We start from the raw sequence: 27,209 nt of genomic DNA on the forward strand, positions 1-27,209 counted from the left end.
TTTGCGTGAACAGTGCATGTGCTATATTATAGGTATAGATCCAAATTTGGAAAGAATTGCTACAGTTTGAATAGAAATACAATCCATTTCACCATAGTGGGGAAGGTGTCAACCTGTATGCCTGCTCAATCTGCCATCCGGGTTCTAATTAATGATGGACTACTGTGAGCCCTGCCCCCCACCATAATTTTATTAGTCTTTAACTTTAGGCTTGCCATACGTCAGGAAAATTCCTGACACGTCCTGGTTTTCAGGTGTAAAAGTGGCGTCGGGGAAAATGTCAGGAAAAACCTGGATGTTTGTCAATGTGATGGAAAAACAGCAGGAACAGCTCCAGAAGATTAAAATCACAATTCCCCCCCCCCCCAAAAAACCCATATTTGCGGATGTCAGGAATTTTACTTTTTGAAATATGGCAACCCTATTTAACTTAGACTGAGCAACCATTCAACTAGAGTAGGTGCTGGCAAGTGTTGGCCCTATAGATGTTGTTGAGCTACAACTCCCATCATCAGCCCCAGCAAACATGGCCAGGGGATGATGATAGTTGTAGTTCAGCAACATCTGGAGGCAGGAAATACCACCACACCTGAAGTAGAGGATGCCTTCAACTCAAGGACTCTCCTCTGTACAGCAGGACACATGGCAAACTACATCCCCTCAGCAACCCATCAAAATCTACCAGAGACCATTGGTCAGATTATTCCCCTAACAACTTGTGGCAGGGCAGAATATTCCTAATTCACATCACAGCTCAGGAATATTCATAATTCGCACCACAAGTCTTTTATTGTGGACCTTCTACCACCAGAAACAGACCCTCCAGGAGGCCCAAGTCCTAAGAGCAGGATCTGGCCTGAAACAACTTAATCTTGATTGAGCTGCCCAAGAATCACTGGCAATAAAAGGTCAAGACATTCTCCTGGTTGCCCCTGGTCAGGATGACGGGGGGTCTCAGGTCCTGTGAGAGGGTTTCCAGCCAAGCCATATAGAGGCTGCTAGGACATCTTCCCTTTCGGCCTATCGGCAGCGTTCTGAAAAGAAAAGATGGAGAAAGCAGAGAGCAGCTTGTGTTTGTTCGTCGTAAATACAGCTGGTTTCTTATTTTTATGGCACGGCCAGAGACCTGTAGTAGCTGGGTGACGGAAGCTATAGCCCAGAACATCTAGAGGTTTACCAGGCTGGGGACACAGCTGCTCAATCTAAATCTGGCCTGCACAACATCTGCTGTGTTGTGCTGAATGCAGCCCACCCTAGCTACGCATGGCAACCCTCCAGGGACCTGAGAGGGGGCACCTGCAAATCCTGCCTGCCGGGACTACAGTCCCAGGAGAGTTATTAATGTAAAAAAAAACACTGGGGCCTAATTTGAATAGTATAGTGCTTGTTATCTGATGGGCAGGGCTTGTGTGTTTTGCTTCAGAATCAGCCCCTCCCCTTCAGTGTCTGTTGCCTCCTGTTGTTGTATTTAGTTTCTCTCATTATGTTATTTTGTTACAGTTTTCTTTATTATTAAGGATTGATTTTCACCATGCATGGATGCTTCAACTTGCTGGGTTGTGCAGGACTAGCCCATTTCAATGCATTTCCAGCCATACTTCTTTGTAAGGTCAACATTTCACAAAGCACTTGCAAAAACTCAGTTGGTTGGTGGCTTGTCTTACTCACATGAAGATGAGGGCTGCATCTCGTGAGTAATCCAGCAAGATTTCGTTCATCCTCACTTGTCGAAGTGACTGAAGGGCGGAAGAGAGAATAGACAGTAAACACAGAGATTAAGGCCACATTTACACCATGCATTTAAAGTTTTGATAGCACTTTAAACAGTCATGGTTTCCCTCAAAGGTTCCTGGAAGCTGTGGTTAGTTAAGCGTGCTGAGAGTTGTTCGGACATTCCTATTACCTCTCACAGAGCTACATTTCCCAGTGTTCCTTGGGAAGAGGGGCTGGCTGTAAAACCACTCTGGACAACGTGGTTTGTTAAGTGTTGCTGGGAATTGTAACTGTGAGGCATAAACTACAGTGCCCAGAGTTTGTTGAGGGAATGAATGCGCTACAAAGGTGCTTTAAAGGCGTCATGTGCCCACAGCCCAGATGTTGCTGAACTTATACTTCCCCTGACTGTTGGCCATGCCAACTGGGGTTAATTATTGTTTCTATTTATTTAGAAGCATTGTAAACCACTAAAAAATCTCTCGGCGGTAGAGTGGTCCCACAATTCACATGTAATTTACTTACGCCATTGCAGCTTTGTGTGGGGAAAATAAATAACTGGAAACTGGGAGTGAGGAGTCAGAAGGAGCCACCCAAGATCTTGCGCAACCTTCCCAGAACCCGATAAGCAAGATGGGGGGCTTAAAAAAGTTATTTCCTACTGTGGAGCTTTTGGGCCTTCTGTCTTGCTTACTGGGCACTGGGAAGGTCGCACGACTTTACAAGAGCCTGGAAAGGGAGATGGAGGGCAATACCCCCTCTAGACGGGTAGGGATGGTTGCGCAGCTGGGAGGGAGATTCCAGGGGTTTGCTGACTCTACACAGTTTTGCCTTTGCTCATGGACCGCCCCCCGCCCCATGTAAGTTGCAGGCCCACCGTATTCAAAAATGCAACATAGAAACAATGAAAGCATAAAAACAGAGATACAATTTGAAAACCAACAAAACAGTGTTTTTAAAAAAACAACAACAGGAATTCAGTAATAAGATAGTCCAATCTTGTGGGTCAGGGAAAGTCAGGGCAAAAAGAGATGCCTTCATGAGTTGCCTGAAGCAATTGACGGGTGATGCTTCGTGAATGGGAAAGGGAAGAAGGGCATGCTAAACAATGCAGAAGTCCAGTGCCATCTCGAGGGCCACAGGTCAGCTACCCCTGCATGAAAGGCCTTGGGACCCGTTGAGAGGAGACAGCAGTTATTTTTCACTTTTTGTGGTGGCAAAGCCCACTCTCCACACAGCCAGCGAGACCCTCAGACCTTAGCTTTATTTTTCATGACTTCCTCATCGGAAATCTTCCATGGGCAGCCGTGCCTCATCTCGTTCACCATCGCCTCGTCTTTGAAGCCATCGTTCAGTCTGAATGGGGCGATTAAGTCGTCAAATCTCTTCACACTGTCAACAAAACCATGAAGATCTTGTAAGCGACCAGGTGGTATTGTTTCTGCCTGAACCAAATAGACCATCTAGGTAGGATCTCTCTTCCCCAGAACATTCCAGCATCCAACATGAAACTGTCAGCTGTGGGGACCCATACAGGTCTGTAATACCAAGTTGGGTACAAATCTCAGTTTCAGTGTCTTGTTTTTCTAGCCTCGAGAACATTAGAAGAGCCCTGGTGGATCAGGCCAGTGGCACATCTAGGCCATCATCCTGTTCTCGCAGTGGCTAACCCGATGCCTGAGGGAAGCCTACAAGCAAGACCTGAGCAGGAGAGCCCAATCCCCTCCCCTCTAGTTTCCAGAAACTGGGATTCAGAGGCAAACTGCCTTCAACAGTAGAGGGAGAAACCTAGTCATTGTGGCTAGTAACCACTGACAGCCCTATCCTCCATCAAAGCCTTAATTTCACCACATTTCCACATAATTTTAAAAGTCATATTTATAGCTATTTTTTCTAATGTAAAATGTTAGGTGCTTCTGATACAAATTATTACATGGTCTTTAATGTACAGTGGTACCTTGGGTTAAGTACTTAATTTGTTCCGGAGGTCCGTTCTTAACCTGAAACTGTTCTTAACATGAAGCACCACTTTAGCTAATGGGGCCTCCGGCTGCCACCACGCAATTTCTGTTCTCATCCTGAAGCAAAGTTCTTAACCCAAGGTACTATTTCTGGGTTAGCGGAGTCTGTAATCTGAAGCGTATGTAACCTGCAGCGTATGTAACCCAAGGTACCACTGTATATATATATAACCACTGCAAAAAACAGGAAGTCATGTTATGCATTTAACACAGTCATCCTGTATTATTATTATTATTATTTATATTTTTTAAAAAAACCTTGAAATTTAAAGAATAAAAAAACAACACCCATCGATGTTTAAATAAACAAAATAACAATAAAAAAGACAATTGCAGATTATTAAACTGGATGAGCAAGAAGCTACAGTTAAGTCTTGATTTACTGTTCAGGTCGGGGTTTCTGGTTGATGTCGGGAAGAATATGGACCTCGTGAAACCCAAGTCGGAACTTGCTTAACAAGGAGATGATCCTGCAAGAGGAGAAAGAGACTGGTAGTACCTTTTGCAGGGGGCAGCAGTTTCGTTTTTATGTTTTCCTATGACCAGGGCACACATTGATTCTTTACATTCTGAGGATAACTAAAAAGCGCTAACCTCTCTTCATGTTAGGAACTTTGCTATGCATCTTGGACCAGCCTTCCTCAACCTGGCACCCTCCTGTCATTTCTCCCACAACCCGCATTTTAATAGATATATATATATATATATTGCATTGTTTTAATTCTATAGAGGACGCGGGTGGCACTGTGGGTAAAAGCCTCAGCGCCTAGGGCTTGCCGATCGAAAGGTTGGCGGTTCGAATCCCCGCGGCGGGGTGCGCTCCCGTCGTTCGGTCCCAGCGCCTGCCAACCTAGCAGTTCGAAAGCACTTCCGGGTGCAAGTAGATAAATAGGGACTGCTTACTGGCGGGAAGGTAAACGGCGTTTCCGTGTGCGGCTCTGGCTCGCCAGAGCAGCGATGTCACGCTGGCCACGTGACCCGGAAGTGTCTCCGGACAGCGCTGGCCCCCGGCCTCTTGAGTGAGATGGGCGCACAACCCTAGAGTCTGTCAAGACTGGCCCGTACGGGCAGGGGTACCTTTACCTTTACTTTAATTCTATAGAAAGCTTAATTACTTTTGTAACCATAGCCTTTTAGATGCCCCAATGGGAAGCTCGCAAGCAGGGCCTGAGAATTACCACAGCCCTCTCCCAGAGCACAAATCCAACCGAGGGCACAAGCAGTCCTAGACTTACGCCTTGCGCTCTTCATCCATCCTGTTGATCTGCCCTCCGACAAACACCCGGATCTTGCACTTCCCCCACCTCTTCTTGCGTCCAAGGAGGTAAGGGATGAGAAGCGTCAGGCCTGCCAAGTAAGAACACAGAATGGCTCTTCATCAAATAGCCATAACCACAGAGAAAATGGAGTCTGGGAATCATTTGTTTATTTCAGTCTTTCCCAACCTGGTGCCCTAGAGATGTTTTGGACTACAACTCCCATCATCTCCAGGGCCCCAGGTTGGCAAATACTGATTTATATCACACTGTACTCCCAAGACAGAGCCTGTGGTGGCTATAGGCAAGGTTCTCAGGTGGCCTTTCATCCAAGGAGTGGCCAAACCCAAACCAGATTAGCTTTAGCACAGTTGCTGCATCATGTGCCTTAGATCAGCCCATGGGACCAAAGAATGGTAGAACTGTAGAGTGAGAAGGGACCTTAGGAGTCATCTGGTCCACCCCTCTGCAATGTGACAATCACAGCTGAAGAATCCTTGACAGATGGCCATCCAACCTGTTTTAAAACCTCCCATGAAAGAGAGTCCACCATCTTCTGAGGTTGTCCGTTCCACTGTTGAACTGCTCTGACCATCAGAAAATTCATCTTCATGTTTAGCTGGAATCTCTTTTTTTGTTATTTGTACTTTGAATCCATCGGTTCAGGCCTCAGAGGGACTAGGCTAGTCCCCTAAATGTTCCTGGTAAATTAGAGTATTAAAGTATTAAAGTGTGTTGCCTCCTTCCCAAAGCTTGGGAAGCTTCTACCCAGTTTATTGAGGGAGGCACGATGCTCACATGTGCAATATTGGGACATCGTGCATGTGATGTTCCCCCTTCCATCATCCTCATAAGCTGGTGCCTGTGGCCCTAACTGTTCCCTTATGAAAAAGGGACGCCACTGACCCAGGACCCCCAAAGCAAAAATGGCAGTGATGGGTCCAAGCAGAGGTTTGGACAAGAAGGTGCAACGCTCCTTTGGTACCCCAAATCCTTACCTATGTGGGAGAAGGATGCTGAAATTACCTCCATCATCGAAGAGCCAGTAGATGTCAATGGTTTTCTTGCCCTGCTCTATCTGGAAGGCAGTGCTTGCTTGCTGTTCTGCTACCAAGGCATCAGGGTCCACTAGGAATAATAATAAAAAGGATCCCCACTGCATGAGTAAGAGAGTGCCCAGGATTTCAAATGCCACTCACCAAGTGAATTTGCAAGCTTATGAAATCCCTCTTGAGATGCTCCACTTCCCATTCTATTCATTAGGAAACTTTTTTTAAAAAATCCCATCTAATTATATGCAAAAATATGCAAATTATATGTTGAGTCGTATCCAGCTACATTCTATTTAGAATAGACTTGTCAGAATTAATGTACCTAAGTTAGGCCATCAGTTTCAGTGGGTCTCCTCTGAGTGGGACTAACTATGTATAAAAGAGCCAAGTCCCATGCTGTCGTGTATTTCTGCAACATTTTTTTACAAGTATTAATATGTATGTATTTTTATATAGTTATATGTATTGCTGTATGCATTGGCTTATGTGCTGGTTAGTTTAGGAAACCTGCAAAAAATATATGTACGGGAATATATATATATATGTGTGTGTGTGTGTATACATATATATAATATGCATATATAATATAATTATACATACTATACTATGATGGTGCATATATAATCTGAGAATAGTTTGTATTTTTAGTGTGACTGGTAAATTAACAACTCATTTCTTGTTGAAATCTAGGAGCCAGAAGGGAATTAGGGGGAAAAATATGTGCCGAGAAACAGAGCATGGACGTTTTCAGAAAATGCCATCCATAGTCTCACAGGCAGCTCTTATCACATGGTAAAATGTGTTTCAATAATTTTGGCATAACTCAAGCCTTGTAGAAGACAGTAGAACATGATGGCAACTTGGAGCTGATGTTTACATGGGGTTGATGTGGTCCTGACTCAGAGAGTAACCAAATTGGGCGGGGGGGGGGGGCAAAATGGATGTGGGATTGTTTTTATTTGCATCTCATTTGCAAAGCTAGGGCAGAAATCATAAATCCTAGGAGTAAGCATAACCAACAGAATTAAATATTCACTTTGTAATCCTCCAGATTGGACTCCAACTCCCATCAGCCCCAATCAAAAGGGCCAATGGGCAGAGATGATGAGAGCTGTAGTTCAACAACATCTGGAAGGCACCATGTTGGCTAGTCTGGCTACTCTCCTAGATTCTTTTAAGGCCTATCCAGTCCAGCATCCTGTTCTCACAGTGGCCAAACCAGATCGATGAGGAAAGGTCACAAGCAGGACACGACAGGAGAATGGTTGAGACAGAGCCCAAGATGGCATGTTTCTCTTCCTGTGCTATAGGAGAAGAAATCAAACCTCTGAGTTGGCACACTCTGATTTCAAAGGCCTTCCAGCTGTGGCCCAGGTCAATCACTTTCCCCACAGGTAAGACAGTCTTAACAGAAAGACGAGCACTAGAGGTCACAGAAATGAACCTGCTGGGAACTGACATGTACTTATCACAGGAGGCTCTTCAATGTTCTTCTGTGGATCTTCTGCTGGGTCAAACACGGGGTTAACTAGAGGAAAGAGAGTATGCAATGAACACAACAGAGCACTCTTCCTCAGCCTGGTGTTCTCCAGCTGCGCAGGACTACATCTCCCTCCAGCCTTAGCTAACACAGCCATGGCTGGGGCTGATGGGAGTTGTAGTCCAAAACATCACGAGGGCATCAAGTTTGGAAAAGCTGCTCTGGAGGTTGGCTTGGAGCAAAAGAACACCCCCTCAGCAGTTGGATGGTAACAAGGATTGTGATTCATTTCCTCCTTACACTAGTGAGAAGGACCAAAAAAAGGAAGATCAGATTTATTTGATTTTTGTGTTTGTTTCCCTCGCCTCTTGGCCTGGTGCCTAACACTGAACAATGGCTTGTGATGAGCCACTGTTTAACTTAATATGTTGAGTGCAGCATATCATCCGGGAAGGGCCTACCTTCCTCACGAGTTAGGATGAAGGCCATTGCTTTGCATGCAAAAGTCTCAGGTTCAATTCCCGGCAGTGTCTCTAATAGGTCTAGGAATTGTCCCCTCTCTGAAATCTTACACCGCTATCGCCAGTCATTGTAGGCAACACTGAGCTAGATTGACCAATGATCCAAATGCCAAAGGCAGCTTCCTGTGTTCTTTTCTGTGTCCCACAGTTCAGTGGTTACAGCATCTGTTTTGCATGCAGAAGGTCCCAGGTTAAATTCTTGGCATTTCCTGGTAGGGAGAAACACCTGCCTCAAACTCTGGAGAGCTGCTGCCAGGCAATGTGCGGGTCACAAGGAGCTAGAGGCTGCCTCCTCTGTTCCTAATTGCATCCTTTTAGGCAAATCAGCTGAACTACAGGAAGCCTCTGGCCCAGACAGGATGTGGTGGAGAAACTCACTGTGAGACTGCACGAGCCTGGAGATGTTCAGCCCCTCCTTCATCCGCATCATGCACACGCCATACTTGAAGTCAAAAGCATCACTGGAAGACAAAACCAAAGTCAATGTAAGACAGATCTCAGAAGTAATGGTTGGAATCAGTGGAGGCTGGTCTCCATGAAGGCAAATGGGGCACTGCCCACCAACCCACATTTGCCCTGCAGCCAACCCCTCACCTGCCTTCTTACTTACAAGCAGCTCATAGGATGGCCCTGCCTGTCAGCCTCCTCCTCTTCCTTAGCCTCAGTGTTGGTCAAGACAGGAACCGATTTATAAATGAACATATGAAAAATTTGCCCAAGTCATAAACAGACACATCTGCCCATCCCTGGTGCTAATGGTGGCCACAGACAGCTGCAGCCGCTCATTCATTTAAATGGATCCCATGCCATGACCCAACTTACTGCAGAATCCCAATGTATTCTTCCACCGTCTGTGGATGGGCAGCCTGCCAATTCTTCTTGTAACCAATCACAAGGACATTGGGCTTCATTCTCCCAAGACCGGAAGCCTTTATCAAAGCAGAGAACAAGGGGGTATCATTATAGACCACAATGACACTCCCTCCTCATTCCTCAAGGGGCTGAACTAAGAACTTGGGTAGAAACAACTGGGGTGGGGTGGGGATTTTCTAGCCAAGTTCTCCGAGCCATGCGTAATTTTATAAATTTCTATCTTGTCACCTCCTACTCGCCTTTTCTCTAAACTTAACTCAGGGCTCATCCACACTTGTCCTTTTCCTAGAAACCACAGGTCTGAATGGTCCCCCCCTTCCTCCACTCTTTTCCCAGGGATACCTGCTCTTTAGTGCTAAATCAAAGGAAACGTCAAGCCAGAGAAAACTCAAATTGCCATTTGTTCTGATTGAGTGCTAAAGAGCAGTTTTCCTCAGGAGAAAGCAGCAGAACAATGCCCTCAGTAATGCCACGAGCATGCCGCATTCTGCCACAAAGTACGGCTGCTGAAAGCAGACAGTAAGAAACAACAGCTAATTTGTCCAATGAATACTGAACTTTCACAATAATCATTTTAAGGATTCTTCAATGTAGCAGTCGTAGACATGGGCTGCCTGCTTACCTTCAGCATTTCAAGATTTCTTTATTTTTGTTTGATTTTTACCTGCATAAGAATCTGAACTCCAGTTCTCAGGTCCTCAGCTAAGACATCAGTATAGAAAGACTTGATTTTGCGCTTGGTCAGCCACTTGACGTGGCCTCTGGAAGCAAGACGGAACTCAGACATCATCTGTTTGCCTGGCCCCTGTGAGAAAGCAGAAGAAAACAGTGGGAGACCCAAGGGTGGGTGGCTTAAGACAGGCACACCCTTCCTGACTCGTGTGACCATCAAGTTATCCAAATTGCACTTCACTAATGTGGCGCCCTCCAGATGTTTAGGACTACAACTCCCACCATATCTAACTGTTGGCCGTGCTGAATGGGGCTGATGGGAGTTAAAGTTCAAGCTGGACACAGAGCCTATGATCAGATCCCATGCCTGGGCTTGTCTCATGGGTGCCACCTGCACCTAGGACCCTATTTCAGTCACAAAAGGTGTAAGCCATCCCTCTGAGCATGCACAGAGGTTCCTTTTTATACCAGTGAGAAACCACATGCCACTTCCTCGTGTCTGCAGTTTGCAGAAAGGCCTTCAGAGCCCAGGAAATTTGAGCTAAGGGGTACCTCTGTGTTGTTGTTTTTAAATTTGGCACTTGGCCAGCTTAATAATGCAAAGGGGCCAATCATTTCCCCATTGATCAGCCACCACATCTGCAATTGCTGCACCTCAGGCAGAGAATAAGAGGTAATCTGGAAGCAGAATGCCATCCTGTGATTAATGTGCCCTGCTTTCAAAAAGCAGCTTCTGATCTTTGCCTTGGCAATTAAGCTGCAGCTGGAAGTGATTGCCTTCCATATCTTCTGAGCCTATCATTCAGTCCTGCTTAATTAGCTGACTATCCTTCCAGGGGGAACAAACAGAATCAAATGCAGCTTTCATCCTGCTTGATGGGGAAACCAGATTTGCTGCGGCCACTCCAGCGTGAACACAGTTGTTTTCTGCTGCGAACACAATGTGTAAAAAAGGCAAGTGCTCCAGTCTTTCCTAAACATCTGGAGATGGGAGTTGAGGGGTGGGGGTTACTGTCAGCTTCCCATTGGGGGCCATTTGGGTGTTCTAGACATCTGCCTGGCAGGGCTGGTGATGCATAAGCAAGGAGCAGCTTCCACAGGTAGATTGCATGGTGTAGCAGCAAGTAAATCAAACTGAGGAAACCAGAGCCAGCATTTTGACAGGCTCATGCTGAGATTCAATTGGCTTTTGGGACCTCCTGATCCCTACTGAGCCAGAATCTGCAGTACCACTCCAGACCACCCACAGTGCTGTAGCACAGTAGAGATCAGCCCAACTAGCTATTTCTTTTGCTTACAAACTGCCCTGGAGGTCTGAAACGGCCCTCTCTTGGCACCAAGGTCCCTGCTTTGAGACCATGGGTTCTGAATGCTAGCCTTCACAACTCATGGGTTCACTGTAGGTGGTTGATTCATAGAGAATCAACTGTCTCCAAAAGAGCTGCTAGATGAAACAATTCCTAGCCTAGTGCCTTCAGAAGTATACAACAGACAGACAGATAGATGTCCACAACCTGCAAAGTTGATTCTCCTGTGGCGATAAATACTCACGATCAACACATTCCCACAAATCATCAGGCTCAAGTTTTTGGTGAAGGTGCCCACAAAGTCCACCAGGGCTGGGCGGAAATTGGGAGGGCCAGTCAGCACCAGGCACTGAGGTCTGAGGGAGAAACAATGAGTAGTCTGTACTTCGACCAGATTATCTCTCGGAAGACCTATTCCCATCTAGTCCTCCAAAGTCGATGTGATTGGTTTGATTGTGCCAGCTGAGGCCTCCTCTGTTGCTCTTCCCACTGTGTGGAATGAGCTCCCTGTGGAGTTCAGACAAGAACCAACAGTGGGGTGCTTTCTCAGGCAGCTGAAGAGCTCCCTGTTTACCCTGACTTTTGACATCATTTATTTTGAACTGCTTCCCATAAAGCATCCCAAAATAATGTAACAATAAAAACATCACTAAAAAAAGCACATAAAAATAATTTCAAGTGCAATACAGAACATAAGGGCATCAGAAGAGCCTGCTGGTTTAACTCTGCACTGCATGAAGAAGCACTTCTTTTTCTCAGTCCTGAATTGCCTGACATTCAGCTTCACTGCAGGCCCACAGACTAAGATAAAAAAATATTGACCTAAAAGGCTTCTTGGAAAAGGAGGGTCTTCAATAAGCACCAAGAAGATAGCACTGTACACTTCCTCACCTATAATTCTTAATGTGGTCATCCACCTCGTTGAGTCCCACAGAATAGTTCAGGGCCATGTTGTAGGAACCGGCTTGTACGGATGAGCCCCAGTTCACCCCTAGAGAGAAACAGCCAAGCAGGATCAGAGCATTTATTTTTGCTTAATGGTAGCTGGTGTTCACAGCAGTCAGAAGGAACCCTAAGCAGCATCTAGTCTAACCCCCTGTACTGCACACATTCCCATCTGGGCCACATTAGGGGGTTCACATGCCAGTGGTGGGTGGGGCCAGAGGAAAAGTGGGCAGGGCATTAAAAAGGGGAAAGGGGCTTTAGCTGGGAGGAGGCGTGTTGCAGGAAGAGTCCTGAGGGCCAGATGAAGAGGCTTTGAGGGCCACATTTGCCCATCTCTGCCAGGCCCGAGGTTCCCCAGTTGCATACCTGGCTTCTTATAGAGAACATATCCGAGCAGGAAGACCACAATTCCAATGGCGATGAGGGCAGCCCACCAGGTCAGCAGGAACATGATGACCACGGACACAATGGCTCCAAAGAGAGCCACCCACTTGCTGTAGTAATTGAAGGAGGGCCTCCAACCTGAGTGGATGTGACAATGAAAGAGAACCAGAATAATTGGCAATCAAAGCACTGTGCGCACACAATCATCTTCTGCAATTGCCTTGCAGATAATACTGATCTGCCATCCCCAAAGATCAATGGATCTTATATTAGGAGAAACATGGGAACTATTTCTTTGCTGTTGGAGTAATTTTATAAAATAGGGCAAAGAACCTAAATACCTTTCATGAGCCTAGATTACTCACACATTCACATTATTATTATCTCATCCAGGGCAACCAGATGATTATTATATTGTTTTTCTCCATGAGGATCTTGGATCAGCTGGTGATAGCAAAGAAAGGAAAGTTTCTAGTGACTGTCATTAAAATAAAGGCCCAGAGATGCTCTCTGAGTTTTAAATTGTGTAATTTTTAATTTAGTTTGGCCATTTTATTTGCTCAGTTGTGTTAAGAACATAAGAAGATCCTGCTGGATCAAAAGGGCCCATTTAGTCCAGGATCCTGTTCTCACAATGGCAGGATTTGATTGCAACCTGATTTTTTATTATTGTACTTCATACACAATTTTCAATGGCTGGTAACTGATGCAGATCAATCTCTCAATCTATCCATTCAGCTACATATATTTGATGCACAATATCCACTATTTAGGACATTGCTGGATAAATTATTTTAGCTTAATATAAACACGTAATAAAATTTAAATGGGGAGGGGGAGAAACACCCCAATATGGAAAGGCAGCTGGGCTATAGGGATGAGCCAAATCAGGCTTCCCAACGTCCAGATTTTGCAGCCCTTCTTGTTCACCACTACACCATCCTGAATGATAAGTGGCTGACAATGAGGCCATACACCAACTGAAGGGCTCAGCTCCTGTTCCCAAATGCATGGCCAGAAACCTGTTTAGATCTGCTAGGAATAGCCTCCCATCCTCAGGACAGTGAGGCTCTGGAAGTGGCCTAGGCCCTGACCTGGTGTGCTACTTTTGATACTAAGCACCACGAGCCAGTAGTGGAGTGGTGGTGAGAGTGTCCGACTAGAACCTGGGAGAGCTGTGTTCAATCCCCACTCAGCCATGAAGCTCAATGGGTGATCTTGGGCCAGTCATTGCCTCTCTGACTATCACAGGGTTGTGATAAGGAGCAGGGAGAACCATGTGTGTCACCTTGAACACCTTAGAGAACATGATGTATATAGAGTCAATGGATAAATAGCACCCCTTACCTGGGGAGTTGGTAATGGACGCATGGAAGCAGCTGAAGTTTATGAGTGCATAGGAACACAAGAAGAAATTGGAGATGATGGGGGCAATGGCATTCAGTTCAGCTGCAGGGATAGGAGAGAGAAGGAGGGAGGTGCCGTTCATTTGTACAAATTATTCAAAGCGTAGAATCAGGTGTTTGTAGGGTAGTTGTTATTTATTAAATCATAACATCGAGGACTTTCAACACAGAATTAAAGACCCTCCTATTGCCATTGTTTGCCCCCCCCCCCGGGTTGAATCAGCCTCTGCCCCTCCCCCACTTCATGACCTCCTGAATTACTTACCAATAAGAATGAAGCAAATCGCAATGACGTATGTCAGCATGTAACCCCTGATAGGTTCGTTGTTTTTTCCATAACCCTTCCCAAAAAAGCCAATGGCAGGGTAGAGCTGGTCCTTACAAAGGCACTGTTGGGGAGATGCAAAATGGCTATTTGTGACAAGGTTTCGAGCCATCAGAACCCAGAAATGTCAAGGTTTAAAGTGGAGGCAGTTCTCCATGTCCTTCACATCCTGAGGTTAGTGGGGCGATGACTGGAGAGGGGGGCTTCTCAGTGGTGGCACTGGAATTATGGAATTCCATTCCTAAACACATGTACCCGGCACTCTCATCAATGTCTTTTAGCTATCAGGTGAAATCATTGCTGTTCTCTCAGACTTTTCAGGGAAATTCAGCTTCCATTTTGTTTGAGTAGCTTCTGGTTTGGTATGAATCCATTTGGGGGGGCCTGCTGCTGTTTTCTTTCTAATTAATTTTCTTCTCTAAATAAATTTTATTTGATACAAGTATCAATAGTCCATATAAAATCTATCTTTGTAGAAGATAAAATACATTTACAACAGGCAGAATATTAACCTCTATAGGGGGTTTAACTGTTCAAATGGATCATGACCCACTGCCTGTCATTTATAAAAGGACTGGGCTCTGTATTTCATTAACAAGCTCAATCTGATCATCATTTTTAGAGCAGTTTTAACCAATGAAATGCTTGATGTATCACAGCTTGACATATCACAATCTAATCTCACAGTCAACTTCAGAGCATCCCAAGGAAGATGTGGAGTCATCTTCTTTTACTGATGGGGGAAATAAGGCTGGTGGTTTTTCACACTTTGTAGACAGTTGTGGTCATTTGCATTCAGATTCAGAGCACATTCCTGCAGCCCCAAAGCAGTCAGATCCTAGCACTGTGGTCTGGCTTTTGGTTGGGAGGGGAATCCAAATTTCCTGGTTAGCTGAGCAGTCCCATTTGTCCCCGTCTCTCACCTGGAAGACTTTGGGGGCTGACACAAGGCAGGCCAGAGCAGAGGAGAGGGTGGCCCCAAAGATCCCAGCTGTGATTAGTGGTGCAAAGCCAGACACCATGCTCATGCTCTGCAAGGAAACACAACGGATCACATATGCACTGTTCATGATGCAGAGCAGCAGCCTGGACTTCAACAACTCAGAGAGACCAGTCCAATCTATCTGTACAGCAGCAGCCCAGGCTCCAGGGTCACAGCCAGCCCTGAGGCACAGCCCAAACCTAGGTCATGGGCTCTGGAGCCCAAGACACCTCAGAGCAGCCCCTGTGAAGCCTGTCTCCTCTAAGCCTACACCCCCTGAGGAACCAATCGCCTCCACACCAGTGACCCATGTTCCCAGCTCACCACATCAGTGCATGTAATGCACACAAAAGGACTTATTAGAAAGGAGGATACTCTAGTCCAGAGACTAGCCTCTTTCAAACCTTCAGATCCAGCCCCCAGAAGCATAAAAGCCACCACTGGTTCATTCGCCAATGTGATCAGAGCAAGGAACTGTCCTTGGTGCTGCGACTACCTGTGTGGTCCCCAATGGGCTCTGTCAAAACCAGGAGAGGACATCTTGGCTTCTTCTCACAGGCCAGCATGGTGTGTGTGTGTGTGTGTGTGTGTGTGTACCACTTGACACTTGTCATGGGCCCGACCCAATCAGGGGTCCCGCTCTTGAGCCTCTTTGCTATTGCTGCCTTGCCATTGGAAGTTATTAAACACACTTCGGATGGCCATCTGTCAAGGATTCTCTGGATGTGGTTTCTGGATTGCAGAGGGATGGACTAGATGCCCATGGGGTCTCTTCCATCTCTGTGGTCCTGTGATTCTAGGGTTCTTCTCCCTACATGCGGGCCCTGATCAAAGCAAGAAGGAGAAGCATCCCCCACTTTCCTCTGAGGATTTCAGTCTGGACCCAAGGGAAGTTGGGAAAGGGATGGGCACTGGTGGAATGAAGAAGAGCCAATCAGAGAGGGAAACATCCACAAGCTTCTTCCCAAATTTGAAGTTAGGGAGCTCCGCTGCTCATGGCTGCTAGGTTATCGAATACTGAGCTTCATGGGCTAATATAAGGCAGATTGATGGATTATTCTGGGATTCCTGCGGGGTCTAGGCACTTAACCAGCCTCCTTGGTTGAAGGCAGCTGGCTTTATCCCCAACCCAGTCTGGAGATCTATTCACAGCAGAGAAGCCACCAGTAGTCATGGAATCATAAAACTGTAGAGTTGGAAGGGACCCAAACTATCATCTAGTCCAAATCCTGCAATGCAGGAATCATAGCTAAGTGATGGACCCAGCCATCATGCCCATGGTTGATCAGAGATTGCAACCCGTCTGGTAGGGTTGGATCCTGGGCTGCAATAGATTTAAATGGAAGAAGGCAGTGTCTTTGTCCCCCTTCTAAGTATCCCCAATGCCCAGGTGTCAAATAAAAAACATCCTTCCCCACAGCAGTACAGCTGATAATACCTGGTAGAAATTGATAAGCCCAAAGTTACAGGTGTGGCTCTGAGCACACTCCGTGAAGTTCCAGCCCAAGTTGCAAGCGATCCCTTCACAGCCCACAGAGCCAACAGAGACGGTGTCATTCACGTTTCCAGAGGCATCCCGGACCACACACGCCCCTAAGAAAGGGACCATGATAATTTAGCATAATTTCTTACAGCTTTCCTCCACAATGTGGGCTCTTAATTTCAAAGACCCATGAGCCACTCTAAGCATGTTGGCTTTCCCTGCTTCTCTGTAATAATAATAATAATAATAATAATAATAATAATAATAATAATTTATTATTTATACCCCACCCATCTGGCTGGGTTTCCCCAGCTACTCTGGGCGGCTTCCAACAAAATATTAAAATACAATAGTCTGTCAAACATTAAAAGCTTCCCTAAACAGGGCTGCCTTCAGATGTCTTCTAAAAGTCTGGTAGTTGTTTTTCTCTTTGACATCTGGTGGGAGGGTGTTCCACAGGGTGGGTGCCACTACCAAGGAGGCCCTCTGCCTGTTTCCCTGTAACTTGGCTTCTCGCAGTGAGGGAACCACCAGAAGGCCCTCTGCGCTGGACCTCAGTGTCCAGGCAGAATGATGGGGGTGGAGACACTCCTTCAGGTATACTGGGCGGAGGCCATTTAGGGCTTTAAAGGTCAGCACCAACACTTTGAATTGTGCCCGGAAACATACTACATTTACCTTGCTGATTATGATTAATGCCTGACCATTACCTACCAATAGTTGCAGATATAATCAGATATGACACAGTCGTCCAGAAAATAGCCATGAGGGTCCCTTTAGGAATTGCCACGGCAGGATCCTACCCAAGAGGATAAATGAGATTTAGGAAAATGCCTTCCATAGGCACCACTGCATTAACCAGTAATTGTGATACTGCTAGGGGCTCACCAACCTCGCCTGCCCCACCCTGTTGCCAACCCATTTACACCTCACCCAAACCTCTCTCTCACCCCCCCCAGCTCCTTCAACTTCTCCCTTTTGCTCCCCTGTGCCTCTCCATCACTCACCTGCCTGCCTGGGCCACTGGCTCACTCACTTTAGGCTTACCCACACTTTCCTCTGTGCTTTCCAAGCAGGGCCCATGCTTCAAAGCTCCATTTTCCAAGCACTCGTTTTCTTCTTCTTTTGCTTTGGAGCTTTCCCGGTGAAAACCTGCTCTTTTAACACTGAACAGGAGCAAATGGCAATCTGCAGAAAACCCAAATCACTGTTTGTTGTGCTTCAGGGTGAAAAAGGAGGGGCGCTAGGACATGGAGCTTTAAAGTGTGGACCTGTGCCTGGAAAGTGCGAGGCAAAAGCTAAGTGTGGATGAGTCCCCACTCTGCCTGCCTCCTCACTTGCTCCTCCTGCTTGCCTGTGGTTGCAGTGAGGTTTCATGGAGGTGGGAAGGCACCCCAGAAACTTCTCTCTGAAGCAACTCCCCCTCCTTACTCACTTGCTTGCCTGATGTTCTGTTGTCATGCTGGAGTTTGTGTTTGGTAAACTGCAGTGTTATGACACCTTACATTTCTATGTATATAGGAACACACACAAACACACACACAGTTTTGCATAGAACTGCATGGGCTTTGGCTTCTCCCAAATGAAACATGGGTGGAAAGAAAGTAGATTCAACTTACCGTATTTTTCGCTCTATAGGACGCACTTTTTCCCCTCCAAAAACGAAGGTGTGTGTGTCCTATGGAGCGAATGCAGGCTTTCGCTGAAGCCTGAAGAGCGAGAGGGGTCGGTGCACACCAACCCCTCTCGCTCTCCAGGCTTCATGAAGCTATCCGCAAGCCTTGGGAGCCCAGTGAGAGTTCCCGCCGGGCTCCCAAGGCTTGTGGATAGCAGCCTCCAAACCCGACCTGGTTTGGAGGTTGGCAGTGGGGAAAGCATATGCAACTTTTCATGCTTAGCTGTATTAAGTCACCCCTCACTGAAAGAGAGAGAGAGAGAAATATATTTATGTAATCAAAGACTTGTCCCTCTGCATCCACAACAGGCTATATGTAGAAAGAGGCTGGAATGGAACCCACCAAACCCTCTGCCCCAATAGCCAGAATTTCTCGCACCAACTATTGCCCTGGGCCATGTTTCCAAAAGGAGGCTGCTGACTCCAGCACCCCACCTCCTGGCCCCCTGGGCTTCAGCAGCCAGACCCGCCTACCTTCAAATCACCTGAAATGTTGGCTCCTGCCAAGATGCCAGTGGCTGATGGGAAAAAGATGGAAAACAAACCAAAGAAACTGCCATCAGGCCCGCGCCAGTTTGGCACAAAGTTCTGCGCAAAGATGTCCGCTGGAAAAGAGAAGGTTTTGTCACGTGTGTGTTTGTGTATGCAAACTTTACACCTGATGATCAATCCAGTGAGTTGGGAGAGGGCAATTTCCATCTCCCTCAGGGCACAGGACTGGGTGGAGAGATGTAAACCTGTCTGGTCACTCCAACACCATCTCAACTTATTTATTATTATGATTCTACCACAGCTACCGGAACTTTAATCTGACCCAGCTGGGCTCGTCTTATGTTTTGAGGATTGACTGCACTCCTTGGGCGAGAGAACCAAACTCAAATGTTCCTGTTGTTATTATTTAAAACAAATCTCGTTTAGCTTGTTGACTTGCTAGTCACAAACACAACTTCAGCCCTGTTATTTATTTATTTATTTAGAGCTACTTTACATGCTGTTTAAACACCGGAATAGGGAGCTGTCTTACACTGAGTTGAACCATTGGTCCATCTAGCTCAATGTTGTCTACACGGACTGGCAGGGTCTCTCCAGGATTTCAGGCAGGCAGTCTTTCCCAGGACCACCTGGAGATGCCACTGGGGATGGAACTCAGGACTTTCCACATGTAAAACAGATGCCCTCATGCTGGGTTATGGCCCTTCGGCATCATTTCCAACCGCCACTGCTTCCTTACACCAACTTAATTCTTCTGGAGTACTTCAGTTCATGAACAGTTTCTCTTCCCTCAGCCACTCATGCCAGCATCTTACCCCTGTAACCGAAGAATCCTTTGGCTTGTTTCTCCTCACTGGCTGGAATGATGGTTCCCACAATGTAGTTTACAAAGGAGATCATGATGACAAAGAAGAAAAGAACCTGTGCCTGCAAAGACCAAGCAAATCCATTGTGACAATGACAACCCTACTGGGAACTGAGTGTCCCTGTACTAGGTACCTTTCAACACAAGGAGCACCTCGTGTTGGAGACCATCTTCAGGCCGTGTGTTTGGTCTTTTAAAAGACCCTGCTTCTCCAAAAGGGGAGGAGCCTAATAGAGGCAGGCTGGAGGCAGAAACCTCAGTCTACTCCCAGCCCCTTGGAGCTCTCCGTAGTGCTGGGATCACTGACCTGCCTTGCCCCATGGGTTGCTCCTCATGACCAGAATAGGGCTCTCTCCCCGTTAGCCGCACCTGCCCCTGCCCCAGGCCTTCTAAAAAAACAAACACGTACATAACGAAGCTCTTACCTTGGCTTCCCACTCCATCCCAGCCAAAGAAATGCCAAGCAATATAGTCACTGTGATGACCCCAATGATGCGAATGTCATTTGTGGGATCGACCATGGTAGAGTTGTGCTCCTTGGGCAGAAAAAAACACCAACAGTCAGTGCTCACAGGGTGCATCAGAATGAGTGCACTGGGGACTCAAGGCACAATCTGGGAAAGGGGGTGATGCAGAGAAGTCCACAGGGTTGGAAAGGGGCCGTAGTTCAGCAGCAGAAAAGGTACTTTGTAGGCAGAAGGCTCTAGATTCAATCTCTGGCATCTCCATTTCGGGATGCCCTTCCCTCTGCCATACATGAAGCATCATCCATCACTTGCTTCAGATGTCTTGCAAAGACATACCTTTTTGCCCAGGCTTTCCTTGACCCATAAGATCATAAACTGTTATTACTGGATTCCTGCCATTATATGAATTTATGCTACTGTTTCATTTGTACAGTGGTACCTCAGGTAAAGAACTTAATTCGTTCTGGAAGTCTGTTCTTAACCTGAAATTGTTCTTAACCTGCGGTACCACTTTAGCTAATGGGGCCTCCCGCTGCTGCTGCACCGGTGCTGCACAATTTCTGTTCTCATCCTGAAGCAAAGTTCTTAACCTGAGGTACTGCTTCCGGGTTAGCGGAGTCTGAAGCATCTGTAACCTGAGATACTACTGTATATTGCATCTCTGTTTTCGTGATCCTGTTTTCTTGATATTTACTTTAAACGATTTCTAAATGATTTAATAACTAAATGTCACCTAAAAGTTCCAGAAATCTGGAAGAGGCAATGCCAGAGCAGAAGGAACATGGCTCAATTATATGCTTATGCCTTCTTAGTGGTGGTGACCTGGTTGCGGAATGTCCGCTTGAGAGAGGCTAGCTTGGCACCTTCTTTATGGTATTTTATGTGCCAAGTGAAGCATAGACCTTTTCGTTCAACCAGTTATTATTATTTTTAAAAAACACAAACTGCTGGACCCCAACTCCCATCAGCCCCAGTCAGCATAGGCAATGGTCGGAGATGAAAGGAGTCGTGATATGACAGCTTCCCATCTACAGAGAAAAGCTTACATTTAGAATAGGAAGATCTTTGGTTAAAAGATCAGTGCTGACTAATCTACCCCCAAATGCAAGAGTGCTCAAGACTTCACACAGCTGTGTCATTTTGCCCCCAATAATTGGCTCAGAGTGGGATTTGAATCCTTGGCCTGAAAATCAATCCTTTTTAGCTGCAATGTCTGGACACAGTTAAAGAAGTTATTATTTGAGTACCATTTTAATTTAAAAATAGGTAGAATCTCCTGGGCTGTTCTGATTCAACCTATAAATTCTGATGCCAACCTTTCATGGTCTGGGGAAACTCCTAGACTCTACCGTTGCTGGGAGCCCTGGTGGCTTCAGTGGCACATAGTGCCTGTTTTCAGCTCTGGATGTTCCTGGGACAGCCTGCTCACACAGATCTATGGGCCAGTAACCTATTGCTTAGAGCCTTAGACAATGGCATTGTGCTCTATGTGGAGCTATCCTTATTTATTTTATTATTGCATTTAAACTGTGCCTTACCACCATGGTTCTCCCCCTCCTCATTTTTAATCTTCACAACAACCCTGTGTGGTAAGTCACGCAGTGGGCTTCATGGCTGAGTGAGGATTCAAACTCTGGTGTCCCAGGTCCTGCTCCAGCTCTCTAACCATTGCACCAGGCTTCCTCTTGCTGTCCTTGATGATGGTTCAAAGATTGCAGAGATTCCCTCAAAGCCTGGTGGCAGCAGTTGCCCCAGCTTACCTGCATCAGGTCCCGCACAGTCTCTGCAAAGCCCACCGTGTGCATGGCCACAGCCACCGCGTTGGCAAAGGCAAAGATGAGGCCAATGGAGCCTCCCAGCTCAGGCCCAAGGCTTCGTGAAATAAGGAAGTAAGTCCCACCTGAGATATGGGAACACGGGGATCATCACAAAGGCTTGTATAGCTCACCTACTGAAATTATATATTTGATCTTATTGCATTGATATCCCACTTTTCCCTCCAAGAATCTCAAGGTGGAATGCAAGCTGGTTCCCCTCTTCCTCATATAATCCCCACAACAACCCTGTGAGGTAGGTGAGGCTGACTGGCTCAAGGTCACCCAGTGACCTTCATGGGCATCTAACTGCTGTACCACACTGGTACCCAGGAATTGGGCAGGCATAGAATCATAGAATTGTAGAGTTGGAAGGGACCCAAATTATCATCTAGTTCTGGGCCCCTGCTCAGATCCCTGCTCCTGGGAGTGGTTTGGTAGGATTTGAAGCTGGCAGGTGAGAAACATCAAAAAATTATGGACCCCCTGGATCTGTCAGTCTCTTGAGTGGAGAACCTTCCTAGGTGGCAAAGTCATTTTGTCCACCTCTGCAAATGCCTCCCACCCATCTTGAGCCTCAGCCATGCCAGCAATGGGTCCACCCGCCCCCCCTCAAGGAAGTCTCATCTGGTTCTGATAGATGAAGCTGGTGGGACATTGTTTGTCTGTTTGTTTAAAAAATGATGAGACTTGTCTATGTGAAGTAGAGGTTCAATGTGTACACACACACTTGCTAACCTAACCCGTGCAACTTTGTCAATATTTCTACAGGTGATGTGCAAAAAACACTACCTGATTTAACTTTGCCATTGGTGGAGATGGCTGAGATTGACAGTCCTGTGACGGTGGTCACTGTCACAGAAAGCAGGATGATCACCCAAGTCAGTGCTGTGAAGAAAAGCAGTTGTTTTGGATTATACTGCTTAGACATTAAGACCATGGTTGGATTCCCACAGAGGGGTTCCACAAGTTGGGAGCTCTCAATGTCCTCTTTGGGCTGCCACCTCTCCAACTGCTGAGGCTGGAAGTGTGGATAAGCCCTCATATATGTACCAAGATATGTTTGTCTCAACCATGCAGTAAGAGAAGTATTCAACAGGACTTACCTATTCCAGCTTGTGCAGTGATCCAAGGCAGCCGCAGATACAGAATCACACCCCAGATATTAAGCATACAACGGATCTGGAAAGTTATGGGAGCAGCAATTGGTAACAGGGAAGAATAACTGAAGCATGTGAGGAGGACCAGAGACCTAGGATCTTCTGATCTAGTCATTTAAAGCCTGTGAGCCAGTGCCCCGACACCTCTGGGTCTGCTTAAAGCATCGGAAGAACAATATGGTCAAGTCTTCCCTGGACTGTACCATTTCAGACTGAAGGGTGTGCATGTGTGGGTGGGTGCATGTGTTTAAATATGTCCTTCTTTTAAAAGATACCTAGTGCCTGAAGTGCACTAGTCAGAAAAGGAGCACTGGGACCCCTGGCATAAGCGACGAGATCTGTCTGGTGAAGGAAGATGTCACAAGGGATGTCTGGAAGGAAGACAGTTCCCTGCACCTTGCCTTGTCTCTCCATCACAGTCTGTGGCCTGGCAATTCAGCTGTGACTCCTCCATCGTAGGCGGTTGCTCTAGGTGAGCCTTGGGGTCTCTTCCAACTCTACAGTTCTGTGATTCCATGAACCCCCTTTGCAATTCACCCAAGAGAACTCTTGAGTGATATGTATATGACTTATAGCAAGGAGTAGCAAGGCTTTTTTCAGACTGAGGGCCATATTCCTACCTGTGCAGCCTTCCAGGGGCCACCTGTCATTGGTGGGCGGGGCCAGAGGCAAAAGCTGGCAGAGCAACAAATGCACTTTCTACCTTTGTACAGTAGCCTAGCTTCACCACACTCATATGCTTCTCTCTCTCCTCCATCCAGACAACTCAGGGGCATGATCACTCAGAAGCTGGCTGAAATAAAATGGGGTTCCCTTAAAAACCAGTAGAGAGGGGGCCATACATATCTCCCTGGGAATAGAATTCCAAAGGGATGGAGCCACTACAGAAAAGGCCCTGGCCCAGGACATCCTTTAAGCCAGGAGTGGGGAACTAAGTAACGGTACTCACCATCACCCCCTTAACCCACCCAAAGCGGACAGGTTCCTCCTGAGGCTTCGCATCCCCCTCACCAGCCTCCTCCTCAGTTCCTTCTTCGGGAAATATGATGTCCCTGTGGAGCTCGTACGCTGGCGGGTGGAGATGGCTACTTTCTTGCTGGAACAAAACAACAACAACTGATGGCAATCAGACTGCAAAATTGGGGGCAGGAGGAAAGCGAGAAAAGTTATGGGATAAAGAGACACCTGAGGTACAGAACATCCTGTCTCAGCCAGGAAGGACAATGCAGAGGTCATCAGAACTGGGTGGCTGAGGAGTATGGCTCTATTGGGACATAGTGGACAGTCTGGCCATGACCTGGTCGTGTCCAGAACCCAAATGGCTGCTGCATGAACTGGCTTTGCCCTGCTAGTGCAGGAAGAGGCCCACTTCAGGCTTGAGGGGGACCTGGGAAAATGACCCTCTCTGGGTTCCCTCTCCTACATCAGGGCCGGGGAAACCTTTTCAGCCTGAGGGCCATGTTCCTTCCTGGGCAACCTTCTGAGGGCCATTGGTGGGCAGGGTCAAAGGGGAAAGTGGGTGGAACAACAAATGAAACTTTTCTCTTTGTGCCACACATTGGTTTCTACAAACCTTTATCTATCCACCATCCAGACAAGTGAGAAGGCATTATTAGAGTCCAGCTTAGGATATGATACAGGGGCAGTGAGGGACATGGCCTGGGGAGTGTTCCAAGGGCCAGGTAGAGAGGCCTGGAGGGCCACATTTGTCCCCTCAGCATGAAGTTCTCCAGCCCTGTCCTACATTAGTGAACCCTGGTAGGCTGTGGTAATAGTGTACAGCAGGGTTCCAAGCAGACTTGGCAGCTGAATCTAGCCACCATTTTTATTTCCCACAATGCCCCTGATGTGGAACTTCTCCTGGCCATTGCGGGAAATTATTTTTGCTGTTGTTTTGCTAGACCAGCCATCTGGTCCTGCTCAGGACACCAAGCTTGATGCTGGCACTCACCCTGGTTAAAAAAGCTGGTTCAGTTTTTTGCACTTGCCTGAAAGCATGTTAAAACCTCCCACAAGTCTCAGCCCTGACTGGTGGCCCCAACTCTTCTTAGCTATGGCTCCTCTCAGCTCCTGCCAGAACATCTGTGGTCCAAAACATATTAAGGGTGCCAGGCTGGAGAAGGGTGGCATAGAAAATATGATGCCACATTATACCAGCTAGTCTTTTAAGGGGTCACAAGGCTCTGGGACATCCACCGCACCTTGAGGAGATTAGCCATGAAAAATACATATTGACACTGGGGGAGGAAAGTTCTCTGCCCATGCTCAGAGGCATCACCTTCTTTCTCATGTGCACAGATTTAATCTGATATTGAAAACAGATACCAAGGATTCTCCACAATCTTGCCCTTTTGAAACTATGGGATGAGCAAATAGCAATTTCCCAATTCATGGAAGGTCTTACATTAATACTTTGACCCAGAGCCAAAGACCTTTAGGACTTAAACCTCTTGTTGCAGCACAGGAATATGGATACTCTGGCTGTAGCAGAGAAAATAACACACAAATTATGCATCTCTAAAAATAAGGAAGATGCAGAACATTTCTACACTGTTTGGCAGGATCTCATTGCTTTTGTGTCAAATTCAGGTATACAAAACTCTCTTCCCCCACCAAATTGCGAAATCTGGCTTTCTTGATGCGTTTTTCTGCTTTTATTTTTTTCTAATTATCTGTTCTCTGTTTGTTTGGGAAATTCAGCCTCCTGCTCCTGTGTTTTGTAACTGATTATTTTTTGTTTATGCTGTTGATTTTATATTTTAAAAAACTTTGTTTGAAGAAAATAGAAGTTGGATCTGTGCCCTGAGACTGCCCCCCCCCCATCTCAAATGAATGTGTGATCAGACTGTCAGGCGGAAAACTCGATCCAAGCATGCAGAAGTCAAAAGGGCACAAAGATGGGGCTATTTTCATGCCACTTCTCTATATGCATTTCTAAAAATGCAATGAGCAAAATAGCTCTTTGATCTTATTTTTATTTTATTTTATTTTTAAAAATGTCCATGGCTCTTGGCCAGTATTGCTTATTTCCATCAGAGCTTGTGGGGAAAGACAGAAAAAAGAAATCAGAGTTTCTAAAGACCTCAAGAAAGAGTCCCCCAGAGAAAAAAACATTCTGAGCTACCCATCCTCACCCACTGTTGAGGTTAGCTCAATTGGTTAGAGTGTGGAGCTGATAACGACAACATTGTGGGTTCCATCCCCATATGGGCTACCTGCATATTCCTACACGGCAGAGCTTGGACTAGATGAACCTTGGGATACTTTCCAACTCTACAATTCAATGATTCTGTGATCCAAGTAATGCAGATCAGGAAAAGTGCCCAAAGACTAACAAGGCTTTCTTCCAGCTGGGAAAGAATGTGGGGCAAGATTCAATGCTTTGTCCCTGGGCTCAACACCTGATGGAGATAGTGATCAGGCAGGGACAGACCTGTAAAGAACAGTGGTTAGAGCACCTGCTTTGCATGCAAAAGGTCCCAAGAGGAATCCCTGGTGGCAGGAGAAACCCCTGACTGAGCTGGATTTACTGAGATAGATACACTAATGATTATAAGGCAGCTTCCTATGTTCATGACTCTGTGCAACAGACATTCTGTGAACCAAACTGGCTTCAATTTACCTTGAGGAATGAGTGTAGATCGGACAAGGTAGGTCTGGTCTTCTTAGCTTCACCGGAGACTTTTGTGTTGGCATAGTTTTCGTAAGTGGGGACAACTTCGATGGTGTTGTAGCCAAAGGTCCGCATGTAGAAAGTGTTGTTGTGGGTGAGGTGGTTGGCTTGGGCAGCGTCGTAGGCAACCGTGTCCCCCTGGCCATAGTGAGGCCTGCCTCTGTCCTCGGTGCTGATCAGGGTGCTGATGGTGAACCTGCCGTTGGAGTTTGCCGGGTCAGCAGTCCGTTCCATCACCTGCGATTCAGCCATTTCATGGCCCTCTGCTCGTTTTGCCTCTCCTTCAACTCACAGGGCAAGGGATGGTGCAGATTTTGAGCATCTACTGCAACATCTAGGGGGGGCATGGAAACTTTATACCCCGCGAAACCAGAAAAAACTGGCTGACCTCCTGCTCAGTTAACTCTTAACAGAGGGAAGTAATTGGCTCAAACCATCCTGAGCTGGTTGTTGAAAAGGGTAGCCTGGAGGGATTGCTAAAGACTTGCTCGCCAACTCGCGTTCTAGATCAAGTCTATGATAACAGATTTTGAATTAAGTCCTGAGGACATATCAGCTAAAAATACAGTATTGGTGGGACGCTGGAATGGAGATACTTTTCTGATTCATTCTGTTTGGGTACATTGTGTTTCCTTTATAATTG

The 27,209-nt window shown here is 46.5% G+C and overlaps 1 protein-coding gene and 1 long non-coding RNA gene across 3 annotated transcripts in view; one reads left to right on the forward strand and one right to left on the reverse strand.

The window, feature by feature from the left end:
- On the reverse strand, nt 1-26,855 carry SLC12A3 (solute carrier family 12 member 3). Of its 2 annotated transcripts, none has more exons than XM_083456564.1 (26): nt 26,516-26,855; nt 23,843-23,989; nt 22,840-22,915; nt 22,526-22,621; nt 21,680-21,819; nt 19,878-19,988; nt 19,403-19,514; nt 18,570-18,700; nt 17,135-17,219; nt 16,376-16,530; nt 14,879-14,986; nt 13,896-14,019; nt 13,572-13,673; nt 12,207-12,362; nt 11,787-11,886; nt 11,140-11,251; nt 9,581-9,721; nt 8,866-8,972; nt 8,422-8,504; nt 7,508-7,570; nt 6,017-6,118; nt 4,970-5,081; nt 4,118-4,204; nt 2,970-3,105; nt 1,669-1,736; nt 1-1,034 (listed from the first exon to the last, which is right to left on the reverse strand). In XM_083456564.1, exons 1-26 carry the CDS (start codon nt 26,816-26,818, stop codon nt 893-895), a joined length of 3,099 nt encoding a protein of 1,032 aa, XP_083312690.1. In that variant the 5' UTR covers nt 26,819-26,855; the 3' UTR covers nt 1-892. The 2 variants fall into 2 exon arrangements, with proteins under 2 accessions (XP_083312690.1, XP_083312689.1); XM_083456563.1 differs by having other exon boundaries at nt 7,502-7,570.
- LOC310683263 overlaps nt 1-27,209 on the forward strand; it is a 418,618-nt gene that overhangs the window by 32,392 nt on the left and 359,017 nt on the right. The gene's annotated exons all lie outside the window — the stretch shown is intronic.

Source organism: Podarcis tiliguerta (assembly GCF_965153285.1).
Source record: "Podarcis tiliguerta genome assembly, chromosome: 8".
Lineage (NCBI taxonomy): Eukaryota > Metazoa > Chordata > Lepidosauria > Squamata > Lacertidae > Podarcis > Podarcis tiliguerta.